At 49.6% G+C, this 22,043-nt stretch overlaps 1 protein-coding gene across 1 annotated transcript in view; it reads left to right on the top strand.

The window, feature by feature from the left end:
* Nucleotides 1–22,043, top strand: part of GABBR2 (gamma-aminobutyric acid type B receptor subunit 2) — a 347,460-nt gene that overhangs the window by 270,539 nt on the left and 54,878 nt on the right. Inside the window, exons 11-12 of the mRNA XM_047066870.1 lie at nt 310–442; nt 14,035–14,142. Of these exons, the coding sequence (XP_046922826.1) occupies nt 310–442; nt 14,035–14,142 (241 nt within the window). The remainder of the gene's footprint in view (nt 1–309; nt 443–14,034; nt 14,143–22,043) is intronic.

Below are 22,043 nucleotides of genomic sequence, written 5' to 3'. Positions count from 1 at the left end.
GCACCCTATCTTCCTAGCCCCAGCCTAAAAAAAACCTACAAGCTTCCCCTAGAGAAGTGATAGGTGAACTTGACCGAGGAAAACTCCATGACTAGAATCGGATAGCTTCCGGGGTCCTTTAGTGAGGGCAAAGCGGCCCTTAGTAGCTGACACAGGCTTGGGGGGCGGGGGGTGTGAAGGAAGCCTGGGCTTACGTTTCTCTCTCCTTTAGCCTTGGCAGCAATATACACGTAGTAGGCATCCAGGAAGTGTTTGCTGGAGGAATAACCACATTAACGGTTCTGTTAACTGTGTTGTCTCTCTTGGCAGGCTGATAAAGATGTCGAGTCCATATATGAACAACCTCATTATCCTCGGAGGGATGCTCTCCTATGCATCGATATTTCTCTTTGGCCTTGATGGATCCTTTGTGTCTGAAAAGACCTTCGAAACACTTTGCACTGTAAGTTATTCTGCGTGTTCCGATGGTACAGGATATAAGGTTTTCTTGGTTTTCCATCCTCAAAAAACACAGATCCAAACGCAGAAATGAATGGAAATACGTGAACAGGCAAAAGACAACTCATTCAGCCATTTCTGTAGTTCAACAGGGCAGTATGTCGTTGCTTTCAGACTGGAAGGGACATCAGTATTGCCTGCAACATTAAGATCATGGACTTAACAGGCCACTGCTAGAAAACAGCCCCTCTAGGAATGGCTGGGTAGCCTGTAAAAGGGAGGGAGGAAAACTACCAACCAGAAAAGGATCGATACCTGGGGTCAGGGTTAGAGCCACTTATTAAGGAACAGATATGCCCATCTATCTCAACCATTACAGATATGAAGAGATGTCTGTATGTCTGTCTATGTGCATGACTTTGAGTCATATAGAAAAAGAGCCATTATTTTCTTTTTTTAATTTTTTAAAAATGTTTTATTTATTTTTGAGAGAGAGAGAGAGACAGAGTACGAGTTGGGGAGGGGCAGAGAGAGGGGGAGACAGAACCTGAAGCAGGCTCCAGGCTCTGAGCTGTCTGCACAGAGTCCGACGCAGGGCTCTAACTTGTGAACCTCAAGATCATGGCCTGAGCCAAAGTCTGACGCTTAACCGACCGAGCCACGCAGGTGCCCCAGAGCCATTATTCTCTATTTAAGCAGTGTTTCTCAATCCTTTTTTCCCCTTATTGCTCCCCTATGAAGCCTTTTTAAACTTTTTTTCTAATTATCTCCTCATGAAAATTTAATACCAAAGATATACTGTATGTTTGTTTATGTACTGTATGTATATCTATAGTTCATGCATGAAAGAGTAGTATTTTCACATTTAAGAACCAATGGTTGCCCCTTGGGAACTCCATCACCCTCACTGAGAATGCATATACTTAAGGAAGTCCAAGACAGGGTAATTTATTTAGTCAATTTTAGAAATCTTATTTTGAAAATTAATTACCGTGTTTTAAATATTCACTGCCTCTTTGTTGTTGTTGGTTTTTTTTTTCTAAAAGAGTTTACCCGTTAGCAGCTAACAACTGTGTAGAAGTAACTCTCAGTTGAAAATGTCATTGGCTCATTTTGTAAAATGAGAATGAGCAGTTGGGATTTATTTCTGGACTTTGACTACTGTGATCTCTCGAAACTGGGTTAGCCATTTGGGTCTCTGTATTGTCCCAAATGCAATAATTCATCCAATTCCCAGCCTGGAGGACCAGAGCTAGAAGGGATGGCCAAACGATCAGTGTTGGCCAGATTAATCGAAAAGCAACTCTTCAGTTTTCCGTTAAGGTGTTAAGAGCAAAGTAGGCCCTTTTTTGCACAGCAGTCTCTTTTGGATGGGACTTGCGGCTCTAAGGTCTCGGCATCGTCCACTCCTGCACAGTTCTGGATTGCAAACCGGCAGCAGGTGTGGGATCTCTTCCACATGCTGGAGGCCAGCACCCACACCCTGGACTGTCAAGACTGCATCCTGTGCAGAGAGAGCCCCTTCTTCCCAGAAAGACGCTCCTGACATCTTATACCCTCCCTGGTCAGGGGCCAAAGGCTGTTACTGCACAGGTGCTCTCTGGAATTTGACCTGAATCCTACAAACACCAGGTGACGCAAGCTTGGGAGCAAAAAAAAAAAAAAAAAGAAAGAAAAAAAAGGGACATCCCCCACACCGGGGTTTTTTTTTTCTTTTAATGAAGCCTGACATTCTGTTCTGGGAGTCGCGCTCATTTGTGTGAGGGGAAGGCTGTCCTGGGAAGCCTGGCGAGGCGGTATGAATAAATCATAAAGCGCTTTACAAATCAGCATTAGCTCCGAACACGAGGGCTCGGGAGATGTTAGGCCCCCATTCTCACCATCCCTGAGGATTCATTTATTTGCAGTCAGGGCTGTTTCAGAGGCTCTGCAGAGGGGAGCCCACATTCATGACTGTGGGGAAGAGGCATAGATTAACTACTCTGGACTGAATTGGGTCAGAACAAATGTGTACATGGGTTAGGACTGGGGTCATCTATTTAATAATTCCCAATATCGCTCAGGAAGGGGAACTGAAAGCTTGAATTTAGAGCCTAAATACCAGTCCCCAGTGAGTGCAATTCGGGTTGTGCCCCACCTGCTATTCCGGAGGGGTTGTGGCTCTTTATTTCACTTGGTGCCTCGGATTCTGTTCTCTCTGGGCCTGACAGCCTGCCCACCGGTAAACGCACAGCGAGCAGGGAGGAGGTAGAATCAGGGCCGTCTGGTGCAGTGAGCACAGATCTTGAATAGCCCGGGTGTGAGTCCCACCACCTACTCTTACTGGCCCCGGCTGAGGCCAGTGACTTAGCCTCTCTGAGCCTCAGTTTCATCATCTGTAAAATGAGAGTAACAAATCCCCCTGCGGGATGGTAGTGTGGGCTAAATGCGATGGTTCCGGTGAGGCGCCTGGAACGAGGGGGACAGGAGGTAGGCAGCTTTCTCCCCGTCACCGTTACCATTTCCCGGTATCCTGCTCTGTGTTCTGCAGGAAGTTTTTATAGGACAAGCGACAAGGTAGAACATGAAGCCGCTTCAGGTGGGGAGTAGTTGAAGTCACAGTTCGGTCAGTCCTGCTGCTGTATGAATGCCACCCTTTTTTCTTTCCGTTTTCAAGATGGAAACTGAACACAATAATAAACCATGAACGCCACCTCAGGAAGAAACCTATGACAGTCATGAGATTCTGCCTCTCTGGGGGCTGTGCCTCTGCTCAGAAGGGCCATTATGGGAGGGAGGGAGGTGGCTATATGTGTGAGCATGTACTCCCTGCATGTGTGTGCGGACACACACACACACACACATACACACACACACACACACACACACACACACACACAACTACTGCTAGGGAAACAGCTACACTTAGTTCCCATCCCCCGCTCCCTCTGACCCTTTCGGGAATCTTCCCAGCCTGGTTTCAGCAAGTCTTGCAAACAGCTCCAGCTACACTGTGCAGTCTCCCTGGACACTGTGTGGGTAGTGGAATCACCATAGCAACGTGGCCCCTGTGGGCAGGGAGCTGCCTATGAGGACAGTGCTGGGCCTGGGCCAGAGCCCCGGTGCCAGGGGGGGTGGGAGGGCTGACTCCAAACTTAACTCGCTGACCTGGCTCGGGAAATCCCAGCCCCTGGCAACCCAGAGAGGGAGCAAGGTGGGTGGGGAAGAGAAACGGCATTTTTCTTCCTTGTGGAATCCTAGGCAGAAACTCCACATGAGTGTGGAGGGGTGAGGAGGGGTGAGAAGGGGCTCTGCAGTGAGGATGAGGCCCAGGCGGGCTTAGATGCAACAAAGGTCTCAACAGTTTCTGGGGCTTTCAAGCATTGCCAGCAATGCCACGTTAGCCCCCCCAAGGCCTGAGCCCTCACGAAACTCAGTACTATCCTCTGTGATTCACCAGGCCCAGCTTGCGGCCACCTGCAGACATCCCTTCATATCCCCTCAACCTCCTGACGAGGTGAGGTTCATTGTCTCTGCCTAACCAGACAGAAAACCGAAAGTCTGCTGTACCTGGCTAGGTGGCAGGACTGAAGTTTGGAACTAGCTTTGTTGGACTACAGAGATGTCTGAGGCATTTTGTTCTTTTTAAGAAATATATATATATATATTTATAAAAAATATATATTTTAATTATATATTTATATATAAATTTATATATTTATTTCTTTAATATAAATATATATTTATTTATATACTTATATATATTATATATACATATATAAAAGAAAAAATATATATCTTTTTAAGAAATATATATATATTTGTTGCTAGCTGGTTCATACCAGAGAAGCAGGTCCACCAAATTCTTAGGGACGTGGTCAACATTTATCCCAACCCAAAATTTGTCCATTCACATTTTTAAACCTTGGGATATCCTTCACATACCATAAAATTTACCCTGTTGAGGTGTACAATTCAGTGTTTTTTGTAGATCTATTCATTCATTTTTGATACATCCCCAAGTATTTCAGAGTACCTAGCATATAGGAGAATTACAGACTGCTTGTGTTCAAATCCCAGCTACACCATTTCCCAGCTGTGTGACCTTAAGTTACTTAATATCTCTGAACTTTAGTTTACTCCTCCTCCGTATAATGGGCATAATAATAGGGTTGTGAGGATTAGATGGCATAGTGTCTACAAAGCATTTAGTGCCTGCCTCACAATAGGATTCAATATATGTTAGCCGTTTTCATTAAGAATGAGTGAGTGAGTGGGGGATGCCTGGGTGGCTCAGTCGGTTAAGTGCCTGACTTCGGATCTCACAGTTTGTGAGTTCGAGCCCTGCATTGGGCTGTGTGCAGACAGCTCAGAGCCTGGAACCTGTTTCAAATTCTATGTCTCCCTCTCTCTCTCTGCCCTCCCTCCCTTGCTCAAGCTCTCTCTCAAAAATAAATAAACATTAAAAAAAATTTTTTTTTTAAAGAATGAGTCAGTAAGTGAATGATGGGAGTATGTCCGGATAATTGTGTTCCCCCACGGACATGGCTAAGAGAGACACTGATAAAGCTGAGTGGACTTGGGTTGAGAAGAGGCTGGAAAACTGGTGTTGGTGCTGGTCAGTTGGATGTAGGTTACGTCCGTGACAACTTCTGGCCTTATGTGACCTCGCTTTGCTAAAACTGGAGCGGGGACAGACTTGCCACCTAAGTCAAAACCAAGCTGCTGCACTTCTCACGCCCTGAGTGCTGGAAGGGGCCTCGGGTGAGGCAGGCTGGGAAGAACAAAGAATGGGTAAGGAAGGTAAGAATGACGCAGGTGGGGACTCAGGGCTCTCCGACATGAGTCCCTGAGTCCCCAGACGTTGGAATGTGACACGAGAGCTAGGGGAAGCTGGTTCAGCCCAGGGCCACTCTCGTGGCAGCTCAGAGGAGCATGGCTTAGCTGTAGATCTCCCTCCACTTGCTGACGATCCTGATTCCTTTTTTTTCCAACTTTTTATTAAAGTATACACACACATACACACACACACGCACAAGTGTGTAGCTCAATGAATTTTCACAAACCACACTCAGCTGTGCATCCAGCATCCTGATCAAGAAACAGACCATCTCTAGCATCCTCTTCCAGTCCATACCCCCCTCAAGGGTAACCACCAGCCCGTCTTCTACCTGCACAGATAATGTGCATGAATCACCTGGGGATCTCGGTGAATGCAGATTCTGGCTCAGTAGGTCTGGGGTGCACCTGAAATGCCCCATATCTAACAAACCCCCAGTCCACACCTAGAGTACAAAGGTTAAGTTTAGAACCCTGCTTTATTTTTTTTGTCTCTAGGTGTGAAGAGAAATGGAAACACCAGAAACCTTGTCCCTTGAGCATCAGTTAGGGGAGAAAAGGGGATCCCCCCGCCGCTGCTGGAATCCCTGGAAGCAGAGCAGCCCCATCACGGGGTGGCAGGGTTGGATTCTGGGTCCTGAAACGTGCTCTTAGCCGTCCACACCCTGCTCATGAGAGGTGTATGAATGATCTCAGGATGGGCAGCAGCTGGGAAGGGTTGAGGTGGTTGAGGCCCAGGCACCGGATTCAGGGGTCATCTTCTAGCCCTCCTGGGATGCTAGGATTTTCTGACTCTGACTCAAAAGACAAAGGCTACCTAGGAACATCCACCTGGCCTCCCAGTAAATTCAAGTCTAGGAAGAATGAGTGATGTTTTCAGTGAAGATGCCATAAACGTCAGTGATAGCTTTTGCTTGAGGATTGTTTGTTTGTTTGTTTGTTTGTTTTGAGAGGAGAGAGGGCGTGAGCAGGGGGCGGGGCAGAGAGAGGGAGAGAGGAATCTGAAGCTGGCTCCCAGTGCAGGGCTCAATCTCACGAACCCGTAAGGTTATGACCTGAGCTGAAATAAAGAGTCATTTAACCAACTCAGCCACCCAGGTGCCCTGAGGATTTCTTTTTGAAGCATTTGAGAGATAACCCAGTGTAATAATGTGGTTGGGGGCTGTTTCAGCCTGTGATCCTGTGCTTTTGTGTCTGGCCATGGTAGCGTGCTTTGTGATTTCAGAAGGTGGCCGGATGGCCGGGCCAGGGGATGCCCAGAGTGTTTGATGGCGGCCTTGCCTGGCAGGTTCAGGTCGGCAGAGAGAGGCAGCCACAGGGACTGGAGCTGAGCTGACAGTGCCTTTTGGAGCCACCCGGAGTCTTGGAAAGGCTGCAGCTCCCCTCTTAGGGCAGTGACCTCCCCACCCCAGCTGCTCTGTCCTGGGCCATCCAAGGCCTTCAGTCGTGAAGGGCTCCCTCTGGCTTCGCGAAGGTGGCTAAGAAGGGCACCAGAGGCTCCTCAGACTCTCCAGCAAATGGTGGGCAGATGCTGTGCTCCTATCCCACACACCTTGTCCTATAAGTCACTCGTTTACATGATAACATTTCCCAGGCACCTACTTGTGCCAGGGCCTGCAGGCACAGGGCTGGCTGCATAGACCACTGCCCTTAGGGAGCTGGCAGCATAGACGGGAAGATGTAGGTAAACAAACAACTACCATTCAGGATGTTGTGTGCCCTGATGGAGACAGGCCTACAGGAGGGAGTGAGGTCCAAAAGCGAAGGGACAAATCAGGGAAGACTTTAGATAGGGGAGCCCTCAGAATTCTTGGAAGTCCTAAAGGATGCCTCTTACTTGCCTACAAATTTCATAGCAGCTGCAATCACTATGGTGCATCTACGCTCCCTTCCTGTCTTGGCCCAGCATCTACTCATTTGCATCCTCAGCCCCTAGAGATGCAGGAGGGGCCCCACCCGGCACACACCCACACCCCATGCTGCCACCACCCATCTCGAAAACATCGCACATCCAGAAAATACACCAACTTCTGGCAGCCGAGGCACCTGCTGGGGTCCTGGAGGGAAGGGGAAGGAAGGCCTCTTCCCTCACTCTGTGCTCTGTTGCCTGAGCCAGGGCCTCCAAATGCAGCTGTACATTCTGTGCACTCTACAAGGGTGTTGGCATCAGGGGCAGTGGGAGCTGGATTTCATCCTGTGATCTGCTCACTTCTCTAGCTGGGAGGGCCTTCAGGAGGGAGTTCTTTCAAACAGGGCCCCGAGCGGGTGCCTCTCAGAAATTCCTCCTCCCAAAAGGGAGTCCTTTCTCCCAAAAGGGATTTGCCCCAGGGCTCCTAAGATGCCTCCGCTGGTCCCAGAGTACCCTGTTTGCGCCCACCATCTCCCATGGCCCCCAGAATCATACCCCCCTCCAAAAGACTTTGCTGTATTCCAAACCCCAGAGGGCAATTCCTATTCCGATCTTGCTCACAGGACCCTGGGCAAGACAGGGGTTTCTGGAATATTTTGGAGCATGCTCCTCAGAGGCTTATTGCCTCAGGACACACACCAAATCTCTCCACCACCCCTTGCCCCAGGAAGATGTCCATAATGGAGGCTTGGGTCTTGCTTTTGGACAGTCTGAGTCTTCTCTCCCTGCCATCTCACTATTGGTTGCCTGGGTTAATGATCAGAATGAAACAAAAGGCCCTTTTTTGGAATGTTTCTGGACAACAGGAAGGCGGCTTGCCCCTCAGCGTCCAACCAGCCACACCAGAGCTCCTCCTCTATGTGACTTCCCGGCCCGGAGCCCACATGCCTCTGTAGGGACAGGAGGCCTAGAGCACGGCAGCCCCAGTGCTGTGTCAGAACAGACCTGCAAGAGAGGCTGTGTGTCCATTTGCACGTTGGTTCCCCCAAAGAGCGACGAAAGCCCTTCCTCTGCCAGGTGGGCCTTCCCGAAATCAATTGAACAAGCAGCTGAGCAGAATTGTTCTGGGCATAGATTTTTCTTTCCATTTGGAGATGTGGCTGATTGTTTTTTCCCTTTTTCATAGTTGAGACTGATACGGGTATCACCTGCCTCAAGTTTTCCCTGCCTCATGGACGTCTGTGTTCAAGGCAGTGTGCAGGGGAGTGGGTGGAGGGCGGGGGGTACTTTATGGCTGAGGGGAGAAAAGAAAGACCTTAATGGCAGAAAAGTAAATATGTTTAAGGCTTTGGGAGAAAAAGTGAAGTAGCTATTTGTCTTGTGTGGATGAATCAGTAGAGACTTGTATTAGAAGTGACATATTGGAAACAGAACCCTTAGAGCCCCTCAGAACCTTCTGGTTTATTTGGCATCATAGAGACACACAGAAGGGAGATACTTGGAGGCATCATCAAGTAAGTGCAGGAAATGCCTCAGTGCAGGAGATGACCCTACAGTGTTCCGGCTGGGGGTCTGCCAAGTTCTACTTGAATATGTGGAATGATGGGGGATCTCACTACCTCACAGAATATTTGGGGTAGAAGGGACCACAGATGCCATGAACTCAGCCTTTTTTGCCTTCAAATCCTCCAGTTCCCTCTCTGGTCTTCCTTTTGTGTGCTTGGCTGAGGCACATTTCTGGTGACCAAGAGCTCATTACCTCCTAAGCTGGCGCATCCAGCCTGATCACCTGCGCCCCACCCAGCGCTAGCTCCAGAGATTTAAAGGTGAGCATTGTAGGCCGTCTCCCCCAGTAGCACTATCCTGTGGGAGAGGCAGACAGATAATCAGATAGAGCGCATTTCAGTGTGACCAGCACAGCAGAAACGTGTGTGAGGGCGCCAGTCTCAAAGAGGAGGCAGCTGTGATCTCCCTGCAAGGTCTGGAAGAACTTCTCAGAGAAGGTGGCTCATGAGTTTGGATTTCGGAGGACAGAAAATAAGAATTTGTGAAGGAGATCAGAGAGAGGAATGGCATTCTGGATAGAGGACATAGCTGGTGCAGGAGCCGGAGCAGTTTCGGGGTGGGGGGAGGAATGTTCAAGTAGTGAGGAATTACTTGCATGCAGAGCGCCCCGTGGGGGGTGGCGGGAAAGGTGTGGGGTGGTGGGGTCACACCCTGCTAAGACCTGACCTTCAGTGGGGCGGCAAGGGTTTAAACCTAGGAGACTCGCTTAGATGTGCTTTGGAGAACAGTACTGCGGGCCAGGGGCAGGGAGGGTGCAGGGTTGGATGGATGGGCAAGAGGCAAGGAGGGTAGAAAGTCTGGGTGGAAAGTGAGACAGAAGCTGGGCTCAGCGTTTGAATAGGAGAGTGAAGGTGGGGAGGATTCCCCAGGGGCACTTCAGGGTCCCTAACTGGGTGACAGTAGATAATGTGGATAGTGGCACCACTCCCGGAGTTGGAAGGAAATGGAACCGATGGACTCAGCTTTGGCTGTGCAGTGTGAAGTTTTATGCACAGCTAGGTGTCACCTAAGTCTCCGGTGACAGTGGGCTATGCAGGTCTGGAGCTCAGAAGCTGGGGAAGACACAAGAGGTGTGTCAGCACAGAAAAAGTGGTTGAAGCCTGAGAGTGGAGACACTAACCCAGGGAGAACCCTTAGAGGCAAGGAGGGTCCAGGTCTGAACCCAAGGGTCCATTTGCCTCTTAAAGAGATGGTGGGGGAATGGAGAGAGAAATCACATCCCTTTTGCAGAGGCCTCTCCCAGCCTGGGAAGGGCAGCTCTGATGGTGGGGGTCCCACTGTCTTGCTTTCAGACTCTTTCTTCCAGTCTTATTTCATCATGGTCTGAAGAGCTGTCTTTAAATCAGATATGAACACCACAGCGTGCAAGGTGACCCACTGGGATTGTCTTGCAGAAGAGTACAGCTTTTATTTATCTTTGTTTTTTTATATAGAAAAATACGAAAGAAATTCAGCCTTCCTAAGGTTTAACACTTGGACTGGCCCTGGAGTCCCGGTGCGGCAGGTGTGTCCAAGAATCTGATGCAGGAACTCTCCAGAGAACAGCGTGGTTGATCAATCCATTATGCGAGACAGCAATGGGCCATTGTGCCAAGGGTCTCCAGGACAACCCCCAGTTCAGTGATTCACTAGAAGGAGTCAGCATATGGTTGCACTCACAGCAGTGATTTATTACAGAGAAAGAATATAGAGCAGAATCAGCAAAAGGTAAAGACACATGGGGCAAAGTCCGAGGGAAACCAGGTGTAAGCTTCCAGGAGCCTCTCCCAGTGGATCACACGGGACACGCTTAATTCCCAAGCAATGGATGGTGGCAACACATGTGAAAAGCCATCTCCCGGGGAGGCTGACTAGAGACTGTTCCTGGAATTTTTAGTGGGCACCGGCTTAGCACATACCAAAATTCCAGGCTCCTGGAAGGAAAGCAGGTGTGCAGGAAACCATGGTGTGTGCACAAACAGCTCAGGCAAAGAGTCACCTCTTATCATTGAGGGGATGGTGGGAACCGTCCCCACATCCAAGGTCCCAGACAGGCCAGTGGAGAGCCGACCTTGCCACCAGGACTTTCTAAGGACGGTCTCAGGCCTGTTCTGTTAACCCTTTCCTGCCCAGGCCCCCTCAGCCATTCTTCACTTCCCACTTATGGCAACATGTTGCCATTTTCAGATGCCAGGTTAGACTGATATTATCGGGTTTTAACTAAATTGTATTATTGGGTCTTAATGTACTGAGTCTTCCAAAACAGACAAATCACCCCAAAACGATTACTTCAGAGAACCCATAAGTCAAAGCAACTATAATAATGCAAAGCACGTTGGAGTGACACTTCTACCCAAAATAAGAGATCTTTGTCAGCCACATAAAAATCAAATGATATGATTTCATCTCCTACCATCCTTTGGTAAATTTCCACACTGCATTTATGTTCATGTTTCAGATTGTTTTTCTGATAGGAGAACATGGTCGAAACACTTGGAGGCCATTGGTTTTAATGGTCCTGCCAACCCATCAGTATGAAAAGTGTGTAAAGATCTCCCAGGAGAGTGTTCTCGGGCTGGCAGCTACCCCTAGATGTGTCCTGTCCCTTTGACAGCTGACTTCTGGGTTTGGATGAGCCAGCTTTGAGTCAGGAAAGGCAGGAGGAGCATGACATGGGGGAAGGAGGGCTGGGCGGGGGCAAGGCACCGGGTTCCAGGCTCAGCTCTGCAACTGTATGGAGTGGTTGAAAGAAATATTTTTTTAATGTTTATTTTTGAGGGGGGAGAGGGACAGAAAGCGAGAGAGACACAGAATCCGAAACAGGCTCCAGGCTCTGAGCTGTCACCACAGAGCCCGACGCGGGCCTCCAACCCATGAACCGTGAGATCATGACCTATGCTGAAGTCGGATGCTCAACCCACCAAGCCACCCAGGCATCCCAGTTGAGAGAAATACCTTAAATGCCCTGAGTGTCTGAGTTTATTCATCTGCAAAGTTGTTTTCCCAACTCAACTGGTGGCTCAAAAAAACTCTGTTTTGTTGTTGTTGTTTTACTTGTTGTTTTTATCAGCATATTCTTAGCCTCTGACCTAATAATCCTTACTGAATGAACGGATGAATGAGTGAATGAATGAGTGAATGAATGAATGATCTGTAATGTCCTATGCAACTCTGACAGACCAGGGTTTTGTGATCTGGTCATTGATTAAGCTCAGGGTGAAATTCCCAGTAATTGAGAATTATTCCTCCCATACCCATTCTGTTTACTTTTCTTGCATCGTTGTATTGTAATATGCGTAATAATGTGACCCTCCTGTGCCTTCTCTAAAGTACTGTTATTCATTCTTGCCTATCTGATTTGTGCTTGTTTTTGAAATTAAAAAAAAAAAAGTGAAGTCCTTCCCTGTCCTATTGTCAGCACCCACACCTCACACGACCGTGTTTTAGAACAGTTGCTGCGATGCTCTTGTCCTTCCTTAGGGGGCCGGCTCTGCCATCCACCCAGTCACGTCCTACTTTTACAAGTAAAATGGAAGGGTGCCTGAGTGACTCAGTCGGTCAGGCATCCGATTCTTGATTTCGGCTCAGGTCATGATCTCACGGTTCATGAGATTGAGCTCCATGTCAGGCTCTGTCCTGACAGCATGGAGCCTACTTGGGATTCTCTCTCTCTGCCCCTCCCCTACTCATATTCTCATTCTCTCTCTCTCTCTCTCTCTCTCTCTCTCTCTCTCTCTCTCTCAATAAATAAATAAACTTAAAAAAAAAAAAACAAATAAAATGGGAAGGGGAAATGTTCTTTCTCTGTAAAACTGGAGTCTGGAGAGCCAAGTTGCTAGAAAGGCAGGGTAGAAGTACTCCATGAAGGAACTCATCTGGGAGTGTTTCTGGGAACTTCTTACCTGTGCTGATGGCACTCCTGGGCTGGAAGGGCCTATAGCAGCCGGGCACACCTGCTGTGTCTGATTCCTCTGCACACCGAGGGTCTGGCCTGTCTGCTCCAGCCTGGCTGTCTCCCTCTGAGTCCTACTAACATTCACCTTCCTGCTGTGTTCAGCTGAGGCCAGTGGGGATCTTTCAGAGGGAACTAAGTTCAGCAGTGCTGAGGGAAAGCAGAAGAAAGACCAAAGCCGAGAACTGGAGCTCACGGAACACACAGCTTTCTCGCCCCAATGAGCAGGAAGCCCTAGAACTCGGTGGCGCGTGGCCTGGAGCTGGGCCAGTGTCCTAGGTTTTGGAGGGTGTCCAGACCAGCCGGTGAGCGTGGAGTCTGGAGACACTGGGGTCTGGCCGTGACGGCAGTGCAGGCAGGGAACAGGCACCCAGGAGGCCCCCACAACCTAACAGATGGTGGCTGGCCATCCCAGCCTGCAGGGCTCCAGGCTATAGGCAGCAGTCAGGGCTGACAGTTCCTGTCACTCACCAGCCAGGGCTGGGGATCAGGAGACATTTAGTCCTGCAGAACAGGTGAGAACCAGATAGGGCCTTAGTCCCAAGGTCCAAGTATGGCCACTGGGGCCAGGCTGGCCTGATGCTGAGTATCCAGACGCTGGGGTCCACAGTGAAGTAGGAACCACATAGTCTGACCGTGGCAGACGGGGCTGGTGGGTAGGACCCAGGCGGCATTCGCTCCTCTCTTTCTCCAAAGGCCCAAGGAGACAGGCCCATAGCAGGTCCTTCTCTAGCCTTCCTCCGTAACTGAACAGCTCCTGCTGTGGCCTGGAGCTGGCCTGGGTATGGCTACCCTGGATCCAGCTCTGGCTGAGTCCTCCCCTGCTCCACCAGAGTGGTGGGTTTGCTGAATGCTGGAGAAGGGCCACAAAAGGATGCTTCTCCTGCCCAGTCTCAGCCCCTGCGGCTCAGTGTCCTCCCCTACCCTCTGCCTACAACCCGGGAGCTGGGAGTCCTGTAGAAGAGGTTCCCAGAGCCATCTGGTCTCCTGTAGACTCAGGTGAGGAGTCAAGAAATCAGCCATTTGTTCACCTCTGCAGGTCCGTCTCCTCACATAGAGGGCTCGCAGGAAGGAAAGGAGGGAGGGAAGACAAGAAGGCTGATCTGTCGCCCCTCAGTGGTCCCTTGGTGGTCCTGGGAGCCTCTGTGCCTCTGTCTGCCACTCTGGACTATGGGCCCATGGAAGGCAGAATTTGAATCTCACAGTCCCCTGTGCCCAGGGCTCTGGGTCTGGCATGTGGCTGATGGAACTAAATGTCTATCAAATTGAGATGTGATTGAAGGAGTCTTGATGGTTAGTGAAAGGCCACAGTATGTAGAATAAAATGTCTGAGTGTCTATTACCTAGAATCCCTCTGTTGGGACGCTCTAATGGATGGTGAAGTCGGTCCACCTAGGAGATGTTAATGTCTCTGTTTTCTCATGGCCTCTAGGTCAGGACCTGGATTCTCACCGTGGGCTACACAACGGCCTTTGGGGCAATGTTTGCAAAGACATGGAGGGTCCACGCCATCTTCAAAAATGTGAAAATGAAGAAGAAGGTAATCACTACTGTTTCAGGATGTTTGCAGTGTTCACTTAGCGTTTATTTAGCAAATATTATTAGGTACCTACGGTGTACCTAGCACTGGGCTATTTGCTGGGGATTCAAGCTAAACACGATGTCCACCCCTGACACCTTCAGCCTTGTAGGGCAACAAAGCATTTACAACACATGATGATAAGGGCTGGCTGGGAAGGTATAGGGGCAACAGGGGTATGAGCACTCAGACAAGGCTTCATGCAAGAAGTGACACTGATGTGGAGACCTGGAGGGGGAGTGAGGGTTAGCTGGGCAGAGGCCCATCAAGGGAACCGTGTGCGCGGAGGCCTGGGTTGGAGATCACGGAGGCGGGTGTGTTCACAGAGCTGGCAGAGGTTCATTATGGCCAGGGCATGGTGTTTACAGGGACAGGCTGTCAGAGGAGCCACAGTAACTTGAACTTGAACTTGAACTTCCGGGCAATGAGAAGCCCTTGAAAGAGGGGAGTGAAACAGGACACAGACCAAATTTAATGTTTCTATTTTCAAAGAGGCCCTTAGAGGACAGGAGCCCTGCCTTCGTGTGGGTGGAAAGTATTTGCCATCCACGTGGCTGAGTCTAACCAGCATGCTGACTCAGCTTGGCTCTTCGGTGGAACTCCTGGAGAAATTTTCTCCATCACTGTCGTTTTAACGTAACCAGTGGTACTGTCCTTCCCTTGCTCCTAGATTAAAATTCGGGCAAGTCTCATGACTTTGAAGGCCCTCTGGTCAGCAGCTAATATATGGAGTCCATCGTAATATTCAGAACTTCAAACTGCATTTGAGGCACAGCCTCTGCCTCCACCAGCTCAGGCCTGCAGCGGGCCAGCCGCCTGCCCTGGGAGAAGGGGTGTGGCGGGCAGCTTCTCCCCTTTGCCAGCCTGAGCTTTTTCCCTGACGTCCTATCCCCAAGGGTTCTGAACCCTCCGGAGCTGGAGCTTGGAGTGGGGGAAGGGTGGAAGGTTCATTGCCAGGAGCTGCCCTTGGGGTTACTGGGCCTGGAAGAGGTTAAGCAGGTGCTTTAGACTGTCGTAGGGTGTGTCTGTGGGCTTTTCAAAGCCCCCATCCCCCACCCCCACCCTGGGACTGGGACTTTCCTTCCTATGGTGCCCATGACATGGGCGAAATACTCCCCCAGGTGGCCATGTGAGGCTTCTTCCCTAGGCGTGTGGAGGCTTCCGCACTCAGGGGATCACCTCGCCCCTCTAGCAGGTCTTGGACAGGGCCAGCTCTCCCTCCTCCCTGGCCCACATCTGGTGCCCAGGAAAGCACACACGTGTCCTTCGCTCATCCAAACTCGAGGAGTGCTGGCTGACCGCACTGCACGGCTGTCCCCTTGTCCCACCCCCTGAGCACCTGGCCAACTGGTCACCTCGGATTCCTCAGGTGTCTCAGTCTCCCCTGAGCTGCAGGGAGCCCATCAGTCAAGCCGTCTGAGTGTTCTCCTTAAAGCCTCCCTCTTCATGTGAGGTCAAGGAGGAAACATAACCATCCTCTCACTGTGGGGAGAGATCTCATAGAATCATGACACCTCTTTCCAAAAAGCCTCTTCTTGATTCAACCCCACCCCACCCCACCCCAGCGCGCGTGCGTGCGCACGCGTACACACACACACACACACACACACACACACACTTTTTAAACCCCTGACGTGGGTATAACTTGTTTACAGACCTCTCCTCTGCAGATCCTGCATTGTGCCCATATCCCATTTGACAAAGGGCGCTGTTGTTCTGAGTCTTCACTCCAAACTTGCATTTGTCATCCAGTTGCCTGGTTATGAGCCCTGGCACCTGCAGCAGGCAACAAGGCACTGGGGCCAACAGACAAAGCAGGAAAGCAGCCTCTCTTCTCTTCTGTTCCCACCACCAACCTGCTATGGGTCTCTCAGCAAATGTCTTCATCTTTCTGGGCCTCTGTTTCCTTATCTGAAAAATGGGGCCATATCGAAATGGTCCTATCTCCTGAGCTGTGATTCTGCCTGGTACCCAGTGGCCCCATTCATCCATCAGCCCCTCCACCTGCCAGGGCTGCTTGAGGAGCTGCTGTCCAGATGAGGGAGGACCGTCCTCTCTCCTCTACCCCCTGCCCCTAGGGAAACTGCAGGCTACCTAGGGAAACTGCAGGCTACATTTAGAGGGAAGAAAGAATCTGTCCCTGTCACCCACTGCCGATGTTCACTGGAAGGGCCCTCCCTCATGGGCCTCTGCAGTATTTGTGACAACTCCTTTCCATCTATAAAATGAGAAGCCTGGCCACCCAGTCCTTCTCAGACCTAACTACACATTTCAATCAAATGGGAGCTTTAAACTCCAAGAAGTGACACAGCCCAGACCAATGAAACCACCTCACTGTGGCTGGAACTGAGCATCAGGAGTTTTTACACTCTCCCAGGTGATACTGATATACAGCCAGGGTAGAAGATCTCTGATCTGCCAGGGCCACTCAGAGTGTGGGCTGGACCAGCAGCAGAGGCATCACCTGGGAGTTTGTTAGAAATGCAGATTCTTAGGGAGCCTGGGTGGCTCAGTAGGTTGAGCGTCTGACTTCAGCTCAGGTCATGATCTTGCAGTTCAAGGGTTCAGGCCCCTCATCAGGCTCTGTACTGACCGCTCAGAGCCTGGAGCCTGCTTCAGATTCTGTCTCCCTCTGCCTCTGCCCCTCCCCCACTGGTTCCCCACCCCACTTCTCTCTCATAAATAAACATGGAAGGAAGGAAGAAGAAAGAAAAGAAAAGAAAAGAAAAGAAAAGAAAAGAAAAGAAAAGAAAAGAAAAAAGAAAGAAAAGAAAGAAGGAAGGAAGGAAAGAAGGAAGGAAGGAAGGAAGGAAGGAAGGAAGGAAGGAAGGAAGGAAGGAAAGAAGGAAGGAAGGAAGGAAGGAAGGAAGGAAGGAAGGAAGGAAGGAAGGAAGGAAAGGGAAAGGAAGAAAGAAATGTAGATTCTTAAGCCCCACTCCAGCCCTAAGAATCAGGATCCTGGGGTGGAGGTCAGCCCTCCCAGCCATGCTGATGCAATCAAAGTTTGAAAAGGCTCCAAGTGACCAAGTGACTTCTGGGGCCCCTCCTGCGCTGTGGCTGTGGTTAGAGATGCTCTGCCATTTACGACAACTCCATCCTGGTTTTGGAGAATCACAATGTTGATTCCTTTGTGTCAATATATGATTCATCCATATTGTCATCTGTAATCAAGAACCAGCCTTTATTTTCCATTACTCATGTGATTGCTGAGCAAGAACACTCCAATTGTCTGGCAACAATTGAAAAAACACGTCAGGGAAGACTTCAGAGTTTAGTTGTCTGAAAGCTACACGGAGGGCGGAGCTGGGATGTAGCCACACCTTGCTGCACGCACTGCCAGAGCTGGGAGACTGGCTGGGCGGCTGGGCAAACAGAACGTAGGCTGCAGGGGGGTCAGGCACCCCAGGAAGGGGCTTATCTGACAGACTGCCGAAGGCTTTGTGTACAAGGTTTGGTCACCCGTTTTGTCTAGTACAAAAATGACTAAAGCCAGATGAGCACGCCGTTCCAGGGTGAGAAACTTTTTCCTCTAGTTTTGCTTTCTAGGCATTTTCCAAAACAGGTTTGCAGTGCTGCCCCCAAGCATCCCTTATCAACAAATAAGAGGAGGTAGAAGAGAAAGTTATGCCTCATATGGATCAAAAGCTCAAGTTCGGCAACCAGGTGGTCTTAAAAGGGTTGTGGCAATTACAGGTCAAAAGTAGGATTGGATTCTCCATGATTCCGACCTTTTATATAGCCAAGGTTGGTTTTTATTGTTGTTGTTTTATTAGGGTTTTTTTTTCAGTTTAGACTTATTTGTAAGGTGGACCCTTTAACTTTTTTACTGACACGTATACTAGATTTACAGACATTTGTAAATGCAATATACACTTTTCTGCATAGTCTTTTTGTCCTTTTCTTCCCTCTCTGGCTCCCGCCTCCTCTCCCTGCATCCACAGTGGCATGCCCTCCCAGACACACAAGCACAAACTTCACCCCATATGGCCACATTTTTTAAAGACGCTAAAGGAAAAGGAGCTTATTAAAGGATATACTGGCATGCAGTGACTTATTGCTTCCAAATCTGATATTTTTATAGCATGTTCTAGTTTTTTCTAAAACTCAATCATACAATCTTGAATTGGGAGACTTAGTGCAGTTTTTATTCTGCCTCTTACTAGGACCAAATTGAAACACTGAGACAAGAGCAGTAGGTCAGAGATGAGATGTTTTGTTCCGGGGGCAGATGATTTTTGTTTTTTTTTTAAGACAAAGAAAGTTCACGGGGCACCTGGGTGGCTCAGTCGGTTAAGCGTCCGACTTCAGCTCAGGTCACGATCTTGCGGTCCGTGGGTTCGAGCCCCGCGTCGGGCTCTGTGCTGACCGCTCAGAGCCTGGAGCCTGCTTCCGATTCTGTGTCTCCCTGTCTCTCTGCCCCTCCCCCGTTCATGCTCTGTCTCTCTCTGTCCCAAAAATAAATAAACGTTAAAAAAAAAAAAAAAAACTTAAAAAAAAAAAAAAGACAAAGAAAGTTCACTACAGAGACGGCTAGCTGGCTCAGTCAGTGGAGCATGAGGCTCTTAATCTCGGGGTTGTAAGTTCGAGCCCCACGATGGGTATAGAGAGTACTTAAAAAACCTTTCTTTTTAATTAAAAAAAAAAAAAGGAAGCTCGCTACCAATATAACTTGGTTCTGTTGCAGACAATGACATGGGCACATCACCTCAGATCTTCCTGTGGACTTAGCTTCGGCAAAATGCCAAGAGACGGTTTTTGGCAGCTTCACCAGGGAGGACCGGTTACCTGAGTGATATGCTGTGTACAACTCCAGGAGGCACCTTTCATTTTGTATTCCCCCTGGAATGGCATCCCTGGAACTAGGCAATGAGTTGATCCTAGCAGAAGGCCAATTCGAATCAGTCAAAAGATCTGAAGTCTCTTGAAGAAATAAAGAAATGCTCTTTTCTGTAAACCAGGAATCAGACAACTATTTCTGTAAAAAGCCATATAGTAAATACATTAGACTTTGCAGGCCACAGAGCTGCTGTCGCAACCACTAAACTCTGCTGGTGGAGAATGAAAGCAGCCCGAGGGAATGGCTGTGTTCCAATAAAACTTTATTTACAAAAACAAGCAGTGGGCCAGATCCATGGTTTGCTGACCCCTGCTCTAGACAACAATGGAAAGTGACATTTAATAAAAACAGCCAACCGCTGTTGAGCAGTTATAGTCAGACAGACTTTGGTAATCCAGTGCCGTTTGTGTGGTTACTGCTTCCATTTGGTAGATGAGGAACCTGGCTCAGAGGGGTTAAGAAACTTACCCAAGGCCACACAGTTAATTAGTAAGAGTCACACTTAGATCTGATTCCAGAACCTGTGCTCAGTCATTGTTACTGTATGCCTTTGCACTCAGGGACAATGGAGCACTGGTAGCCTCCTAGCTTCAGAGAGAGAACTCAGTGTGATGGCATCAGTGTGCACTGACATAAAAGTGTTGCGCACGTTCAAGGTCACTGCCTCCTCGAAGGTAGACTGTGGAAAGAGTCGTAGACCTTTTGTCTCACAGACCCTGTGAGACATGCTAGCGCTTGCTGGTGGGGGAGTTTTGGGGAGGGAGAGCGGACTTGAGACTGAAGCCAGCCACTCCGCCTACCTGCTATTTATGGCACCAGCGTCCTCCTGACCATCACGGTGTCTCTGAATCAAGCCTCCTCCCTGCTTACCGGGACAACTGTCTCAGCTCCTAACTGGCCCCCTCCTGCAGGCTCCCTGCCTCAGGTCTACCCCTCCAGGCTGCAGAGAGCTCCCCATGACTCTACTGCTTAATGATGCTTCAGCCTCCGGCAGCCCCCCGTCATGCAGGCTTTCCACCTCACTAGCCCCCTCTCTAGCCACCCCCACCCACCCCACTCACACAAAATCTCTCACAGAAAGATTAGGGTGTTTCAAACAAAAGAACCAGCACCTACAAAGGTCTGGAGGGCAAAAATGAGGTGAGGGGGGGTCATAGAAGAATCCTGAAGCAGGGGCAATGTGATGCGCTCACTCCCCTGAACCAGCCCCTCAGCTCTCCCAGCTGCTTCTTCTGTCTGACATTCCCTTCTCCCCAGTGGCCCCCAGCAACTCCTCTGTGAAGCCACCTCCTCTCCTCCCGGTACCCTCTTGTAATCATCCCTGGCAAGTCTGTCTGTCCTCCTAACCCTGGAGGGCAGCACCAGGGTCTGTCCATCTCTGCATCTCCAGTGCCCAGCACAGGGCCTGGCCCTGCATGGGTGCTCAGGTCATATTTTCCTGGGCCATCATCCATCAACCAGTGCCTATTGAGCACTTTTCCTATGCCAGGCCTCAGACAGGCACTAAGAATACAGTGATGAGCAAAACCAAGTCACGCAGAGTTCACAGTCTACAAGGGAGTAGGAATACAAATCAAATGATCCCATATATATAGGTGAAGTTGCAACTGTCGTAGGGGCTCTGAAGACGAGGAATGTGGCCATAAACTCCAGTGAAATGTCCCCCAGCCTTCTAGCAAGGACAGGGAGAAGAAGGTGTGTTCCCTGAAGGGTTTGGAGGCTGTCAGGTGGGGAGGGTGGAAACCTGCAGCAGGAGATGCCCCAGAGGGAGTAGAACCTGGGCCCTGGGCAGGAGACAGTGACCTTGAACTTACAGTGCCACTTCCTCCTGGCCTCTTTCTGAGAGCTCATTCATTTTTTCCCCCAAACTTTCCCCAAGAAGGTCTGAGAGCCAGTCCCTGTATCAGACACCGGGGCACAGAGGGGAGACGAGCTGGTCCCTGCCCCCACTCAGACCGGAACACATCTGCAGCATACACCCTGTGCAGGGCGTGCCTGGGTTCACTGAGAAGCACCTCGGGCTCGGTGCTGAGAAGGGTGTAACAGGAAGGTGGGAGAAGGACCTGCCAGGGTCCAGCACAGCGTGGGCCCCTGCCTGCGGGCTCTAACAGCCCTGGGTGAGCGTTAAGTAGGGAGGCGCCTTCCAGCCTGTCCCCCGCGTCCTCAGCTCCCTGGGCATGTCTTCCTTATGCCCCAATTTCTCAGGGCTAGCAGGGAGTTGCCTAGTTCCCCAGAGAGCAAGGGTTAAGCTGGATTTCTATAAACTATCAGTGGTTCACTGAATGCTTCCAGAAAACCTCAAAGAGGGGGGCTTTACCAGTGCCCAGTCCCCAGGTAAAGCGGTTTGGGTGGATTTGATCTCTTTGGCAGGAACTCAGCAATACATTTCTGTTCTTCTACAATTCGGCAACAAAGAGACCTCTTGAGTTTCTATTTCTCTTTTTAAAATGGCTTTAATCATTAAAAGCCAGACCTGGTGATATTTCTTAAGCTTCTGCCTCAGTTTTGTTTGTTTTTCTATAGCCTCTTCCCGAATGATTTCATCACATGAGCTTTGGGGGGAGGAGGCACATAAAGGTGCAATGAGTGAAATACAGGTTGTCTTTGGTGCTGGCCGCATTTGTCCCCAGGGCCAGTCCCCGTCAAACAGACATAAAGTGGGGTGGGAATTTCGCAGTGTAATAAAGATATCCCAGGCTGCAAAGAGGGATGGAAATTATATTTCTTCTTTTTATATTCCTTCATCGCAATTCAATCTATCAAACTTTTAAGTGTCTACTGCTTGCCAGGCCCTGCTCGGTACCAAGGATGCACAAAAAATAAAATTGGCTTCCCTTCTGGTAGGGTCTCCCCAGTTTGCTGAGGAGAACAAACGTGTAACACAATATAGCATCTGGTCACTATAGCATCTGGTTTGTGCTATAAGTGTTTGAGGGTGTGGACTGTAGAGAAAGGAGGAGCTTGGTTTACATCTGGACTTCACCTCTTACTAACTATATTACACTGAGCGAGTTACCTAGCCCCT

This window comes from Lynx rufus, unplaced genomic scaffold (genome assembly GCF_022079265.1).
Source record: "Lynx rufus isolate CCGP_SWC_20201006 ecotype Redwood Valley unplaced genomic scaffold, mLynRuf1.p SCAF_10, whole genome shotgun sequence".
NCBI lineage: Eukaryota > Metazoa > Chordata > Mammalia > Carnivora > Felidae > Lynx > Lynx rufus.
Note: the sequence above shows the minus strand (reverse complement) of the source record. Positions and strands in the feature narration are given on the sequence as shown.